This window comes from Berghia stephanieae, chromosome 2, assembly GCF_034508935.2.
Source record: "Berghia stephanieae isolate SIO BIC M18660-M18661 chromosome 2, UCSD_Bste_1.3, whole genome shotgun sequence".
Classification (NCBI taxonomy): Eukaryota; Metazoa; Mollusca; class Gastropoda; order Nudibranchia; family Aeolidiidae; genus Berghia; species Berghia stephanieae.
In genome coordinates, this window is record NC_088361.1 from 81,031,645 (window position 1) to 81,038,748 (window position 7,104).

General features: G+C 35.1%; 1 protein-coding gene across 1 annotated transcript in view; it reads right to left on the reverse strand.

Moving 5' to 3' along the window:
• Positions 1-494: 494 nt before the first annotated feature.
• The window catches only part of LOC144965635 (putative ammonium transporter 2), a 77,309-nt gene continuing 70,699 nt past the window's right edge, over positions 495-7,104 (reverse strand). The window contains exons 11-12 of the mRNA XM_078901183.1: positions 4,614-4,682; positions 495-1,642 (exon numbers count right to left, since the gene is read on the reverse strand). Of these exons, the coding sequence (XP_078757309.1) occupies positions 1,261-1,642; positions 4,614-4,682 (451 nt within the window). The 3' untranslated portion in view covers positions 495-1,260. The remainder of the gene's footprint in view (positions 1,643-4,613; positions 4,683-7,104) is intronic.

The following is a 7,104-nucleotide window of genomic DNA, read 5'->3' on the forward strand; positions in this document are numbered from 1 at the left end:
GCTATTGAAACTAAGATGTTGTTTTAAGATATTCTGTCTTCCGTGAAATTTAATCCGCAAAGTTTTGATGAAAAGAAGGGGGAAAAAAGCTAAAACTATCAAAATAGCTTTAAAACGAATTTATTAAAGACGTAACGTAAATTTTAACGTCGTTGTGCATCACCTTCTTACATATATTATAGCCTTGAACAGCTACCGTAAAGTTAGCGCCGTTAAGTTCAGTTGGAATAGTCCATGTGGCATCAAATTGTCCAACGTACGTCCTTCATTTCACTTTACAGATCAATTAAAACTACCCAAAACATAATCCGGGCTGTATATCACAAGAGTTAATGATATTCAATCACGGAATTATAATACATAGTTAATTAAGAATGAAGGGCTTCGATGAGGCAGACCAGCTGCATAAATTCTCTATTCATGGTAGTATTGAATTCCCCAAATCAAGTCGAAAATCTTTTCGCCAGTTAACTGCCTTACTTTGGATAACCATGTTTTTTTTTTTTAATGGCCAGAAAATTCGTTATTCAAGTATCTATCAATTTAAATAACCCTCAAATACACTCTCAAATCGAGGACTTCGCGAAGTCTTCCTTCACCTTCAAGTTTGAGATTTTTTTCCAAGATTCAGATGAGGTCATTTCAATTTATCGATATTTAAATATTCTAGTTATTTTAATTGTTGTGGGTGATGCATTATATCCTTCATGCCTCGGTACTTTGGTCAGTGACTGGTTAATATTTACAGAAGATCAACACGAAGTATATCATATATGATGATCCTCGTGTTGTAAATTAATGTTTTCTGTGAGTTGTTTGAGTTGTGAGTTTTGTTAATTCACAGAAATAATCAATCCCTCTGTAATATTATTGTTTACATTAGATTTGACCTCATTATCTTAGACAATTTGCGTAACAATCAAGAAACACGATCTCTTGCAAACTCACACTCCTTACACAAAACGTGTTCCTTTCTGATCTGTTATTCATCTAAACTGCCTTTTGCTTGTGTACTTATGTATGTATGTCTGTGTGTCTTTAAATAATATTCAGGAACCGATGTTTGTGAATTTTATATACATTGTATAAGCATTTTGATGTAAAGCCCTTTTATGCCTTGGCATAAAGCACTATAAATATCATCATCTCCTTCTCTTTCTTCGTCTTCATCTTCTCATTTCTATAAGTAATTTTTAATCATCATTATGATTTATCACACATTTCTTGGATACCATTAACATAGTCCACAACATTTTACTTTTACACTATTCTCGACCCGTACGAATTTGAACCAGTGGAAAAACTGATCATATTAACATTCGAAGAGAGATTTGAAATCCCGGAAGTATCGTTAAAAGGGTACACGAAATTGCTGGAACTCCGTCTGTACCTGGTAGTTATTGGAGCGCCCTCGACGGAAATCCTTCGGGTGCCAGACGGTGTATTAGCAAGTTTGCCAAATCTCCAGAACTTAAAACATCGTGATGCCAGTACCACGTCTTTTCCCAGGGAGTCGAGTCTCTGAGGACTCCTTTGTATTTGAATGTTGTGTACGTCGCCATTGGAAACCGTTGAGATGTGCGTCGTTCCGTTTGCGGTTCCGTTTTCCCGTCGGAATATATCGGGATCAATCTGTAATGAGCTGAAAAAAAAAGTCGACAAAAAATAACATTGAAATAATGATTGAGATCAAAGTGTATCTATTCGTAGGTCTGATAACCCAAATTATTATGGACTCTTTGTTGTTTTGGAACTACTCTTACACTTACGCAACATGTGGTTTTTTACAACAATGTTATGTCAAGCTCATTTTTATTTTCGTTGTCAGACCTGCAAATATGTGCACTTAGAATGAGATAGTATATTATGGAATTTTTAGGTAACTCTTTACCACGCAAATGAAACTTTAGTGAGATCGACTTTTAGAATTATAATCGATCTATCGATAAATTTTAAAAGTGAACACTGAAAAAGTTATTTTCTGAATAAAAAATACGTGATTACATTTTTCAACAGCGAGAGAAATTTTAAATATAGATTGACACATTGACCATATTGATTACTGAGTTCAAAAAGATCGGCCTCGCTGATTTGTCACATCTCTTCCCATGAGTCGACTTTTTATGGTTTTCTAGCGACAAAATGGAATATATATATTTTTTGTACGTGAAGCTTCCAGGAGAGGCTGAATTATAAACACAGAGATTGAGCATTGAGTTTAAATTTATTTATCTCTCGCAATGCTGCGCTTTGGAGTTTAGGACGGAATTGCGCTGCACGAGTCTGCGAGTGAGATAAGAAAACAAGGTCGGACTACCATTTATAAAAAAGCAAGATGACAAGAAATATTATTCTACCCCACTGACTAATTTTATTTCATTTCATCCAGTTGAAATTATTTTATTTTGGAAATACCAGTGCTGTCACGATATCGTCTGCATCATTTTGATTAAATTTAAAGCTTGAAAATTTGAGGTCACAACTATTGATACGCTTGACTATTCATGGCAAATGCTAGAATAATATTCGGTTGCGCTTTTACGTCCCTTTCGACGTGACCTATATACAGGTCTGATAACCAATAATATTATGGGCTCATTGTTGTAATGGAAATACTCTCAAACCAAATCAAAATATTGTCCATTGCAACGGTGTTAAATCAATCCCTTAATTGACTTCGCTTATCAGACATGCAACTATGTACAATTCTGTCCCTTCAAGGAAAACGGGGTCTGTTATAAGTAGCCTTTTACTATTTCCTGCCAAAAGACTAATTGCCAAGGAACATACCTTTTGTGGTCACTCGCATAATGTCCTTTCTAAACGATTTGTTATCGTACAAATATTTCTGTGTTAAAAAAAATTTAAAACAATAAAGAGTCGCAGAGATAGCAACACTGTCGGGAACTCGATTACTCGAGCTCTTAACGATTTTTGAGAATTGTTATTTATGGGGGGGGGGTTTTGTTTTGATTTTTAAGAAATGTCAATGTATATGTCCTGTGTGCCTACAATATTTAAATGTGTACCTATTATTCATATCTTATACATACCGGATCTTTGTGCGTTTGCATCCATGTCGGTGTGCGTCCTTTATCAGTTTTACATGCGAACGCTTTCACGAGTTGTTTATTCTCATTTATAACTATTGTTTGAAAATAAATAAGTTTTCTATTATCCTGTTGAACGAACAAATTATGACAAAATACGAAGGAATAAATGGTTTGGCCTTCAGGATTCAAGCTGTTTGGCAGCCGCCTAACTAGACTTTCCTATTTACTGGGCGTTGGAAGGTAGGCTTCGCTATCCTCTTCTATGTTGACGCTATTTTTAGGTTGATACCCTTGTGATTTGTCGTTGATAGTGCTCAAATAAATTATTAATGATCTCATTGGTTGGACTTTGGTAGTATGCACTTGGCTAAGAAGCTCACAATATTGCCATCCGGAAATGTAACGCACCAACACACAAAGCTTTGTGTAACCTGAACGTTTATAGTCTAGTTAATACAGTTTGGTGAGAATTACTCATGAACTCGGATGGCAAAAAGCAATAAAAATGACCTGAGTGACGTCAACTCCATACTATTTATTGAATTCAGCACATTATTTAATTTTTTTTTTCTCTGGTGGTCTGGCCTTGTATTGTGACGTAATTAACCAGTAGATATTTGACCAATCAAAACATGGAATTGGTGACACATCTTCTCACGTGCTCGGACAAACATAGTTGGTGGTTTCATACACAATAACGTGAATGAAAATGACATCTCTCTGATCATTGTTATTGTTCTTATATCGCCAAATGGGTGACTAGTTATCACACGATTTTCTTGATCATATTATAACCATTAATTTAAGTTTACACATAGTTCTCTGTGTTTGTTCTATTGATCAAGCGGTAGAATATTGGGTATTTTACTTAGACACATACTACCGATAGTAAACCCTGTGTAGTTCGCTATGTTTACCGATCACTGCCAATGTTTACATTCTGACGACTGTCCGAGAGGCGTGGTTATCTAGATGTCTATTGACAAGTGCCAGGCTATGTAATTAAGAAGGCCGCATTTGGAAGGGGGTGAAAAATTTACTTACTATCGCTCAATCGTTATTTTTTAACTTTCACTACAAACGTAAAATTGAATATTGATCTCTCTCTCTCTCTCTCTCTCTCTCTCTCTCTCTCTCTCTCTCTCTCTCGCTCTCTCTCTATCTCTCTCTCATTATCTCTCTCTCTCTCTCTTTTTCTCTCTCTCTCTATCTCTCTCTCTCTCTCTCTCTCTCTCTCTCTCTCTTTCTTTCTCTTCCCAAGGTTGCTAAAAGAACTCATTTCATATATAAACATAACCAGGATATTTATATAAATATATATATATATATATATATATATATATATATGTGTGTGTGTGTGTGTGTGTGTGTGTGTGTACACTATTAAAACAAAGACCATGAAATAATAGAGCTCAACTTTTTGATAAAAGGAGCTATTCATAAAAAATTTCAAGTATAATTATATATATATATATATATATATATATATATATATATATATATATATATATATATATATATATATATATATATATATATATTGTATTACTAGGAGCTTACTCATCACTGTTGTTATTGTCCTCCTCATTCTTTGCGTCTTGGAACACCACAGCACCAAAGCGCACTTTTCTGGTGATAAAAGAAAACAAATGGACTTAATTACATCAATGAGCATTAACTATTATCATAATATGTTATCCATCGCCTTTTAGCGCCTAAAGCCGAATCTCTCATAGGAAATCATCATGCGATTGTTCACGTGACTATTGATCTAGCCTATACGTGAACTCAATTATTAATCTAACAACCCAAATTGTTATGCACGGTCTCAATGCTTTGATAGCCCGAAATAATATTGTCCATTGTCCTGTTAAAAGTAGTCCTTCAGAGCCATTAGACCGGAGTTTATCCCCGTTTCTATAGTGTGAAACGGACAATAGGAATTGCTTGCTTTCCTTTGAATAGGACGCTAGTCAATCGCAAAGTACTTTCCGCCAGATCCAGCTACCCAATTACTGCAGGGTGGACAGGGGGGTCAGAAAAAAAATCTAGACTGCATCCGGGATCGCTCTCGGTCCTTTTGATTGTGAACCGAGTGCTCTACCAACTGAGCTATCGGGACCCACACAGTATGTGTACTGTTAAATAAACCCACGATTGCGTTCCATTATCGGCCTTGTATAATTTTTAACGTGGACGCGTCTTGTGACGATTATACTTAAATATAAAGGTTTCTATTTCTGATTCTTTTAAAATATATTTTTGCATTTTGTGGATGTTTTGTGGTCTAGTGTATAAGTTATTGCACTGTGGGCTGGAAAGTTGGGATTTTGATCTTCAGGCGCTTTTTGTTTTGATTTTCCTTGGACGTGATAATTAATCCCCATTTTTCTCCCTTTGACGACGTAGATGATGCCTATTGAATTCATGTTTGTTTGATGGATTACCCATCATATTCCTTCATGGAATGATACCAAGGCGACAGCTTCTGACGATGCCGTGAGGAAGGGCGTGATTGTGTGGGTGTATATGTGTGTGTGAGTGTGTGTGTGTGTGTGTTTGTGTGTGTACGTATGTGTATGTATGTGTATATGTGTGGGCGTTTGTGTGTGTGTGACTTTATGCTTTGAAAATGTCACATTGGATTTTTTCAAAAGATGGAATGAGATTGACGTCACTCAGATCTATATTTATTATTGTTTTAGGGCAGCCATTTTGATGTTTAATTCTCACTAAATTATATCAAACAAGTTATAAACGTTTAAGAATACACATAGTGTGTTGGTACATTAAATCCTTGTTGTCAGTATTTTAACTAAACGTATATCATCATTGTTTTCATAGGCTGTGATAGTTAGTAATCGAGTCATTTGCTGTTCGGTGTCATACGTTATATTATGTAAAATTTGAGGAGGCGCTTTAGATATAAATTCAAGTAGGCTAGGAAAAATCACGTCGTAGAGTGCATAACGTATGGGTATTTAACAAGTGAGATATTCATGCTTGAATGATACTTTAACACTTAAACTGCTGAAAAATAAGAGAGTTTAATTGCTCAACGTTGAAAACGATTACAACTATATTTTCATCATCAACCGATAGGGTATCGAAAGAAAAGACAATATAAAAGTGCAAAAAAAAAAAAAAAATTAAGAGAAAATATAAAATTTTACAGCAGCAGTCGATAGAAACCAATCAAGATCAAGGGTACTGCAGATAAAAGGTAATTTTATCCAGTGGAGATGTCACGAGGTCTAGAACTACGTAAATGTAGAAATTAAACCTCTTTTTGTCAAGTGACAGCCATTATTGTATAATTAAACCAATTGGATAACCAGCATTGCTTGTCCCATAAAATTAGACCATAAAGGACTACAGAATCGATCACTAAAAGCCAATTTTGAAAACCGGGTTCACATTAGTTCAAAAAAGCTAAACTTTTCTCCTTTAGTATAAAATGACATTTTTTTAAACAGGAAAAAAAGTAAATGATAAAATGTACGAAAACAATCTTAAATATCAAAGCGGACGTATAATACATATTTGCAGGTCTGATAACCAAAACTGTCATGGGCTCATTGTTTTAATGGAAATACTCTCGAGCCAACGCAGAATAGTGTCCAATCCAACAATGTGAAATCAAGACCATAATTGCATTCCCTTATCAGACCTGCCAATATGTAAACATTGATCAAAGCGCTTGATTATAATATGTCTATTTGTGAAATATTGACGTCATTTTCATATAAAAAGATGCCGACTATTCCTCTCTCAACGCATAATAGGCTATTTAATCAGTCCCGGGTGTGCTTTACTGCACTCTGGAAAAACTCGTATTTAAAAATTGGACATGAAAACTCGTCCTTCCAATATCAATCAATTTAAATGACCCTTATCTTAGCAAAAACTCTCAAACCTGGGACTTCGCGAAGCTGTAAATACGTGGATCGTCCCCAGCCAAGGCAAGATGATTGTTTTGGGATATGTTTTTTTTTTGTTTTTTTTTTTTTTTTTTTTTTGGGGGGGGGGGGGGGGTACATTTTCCCCTTTT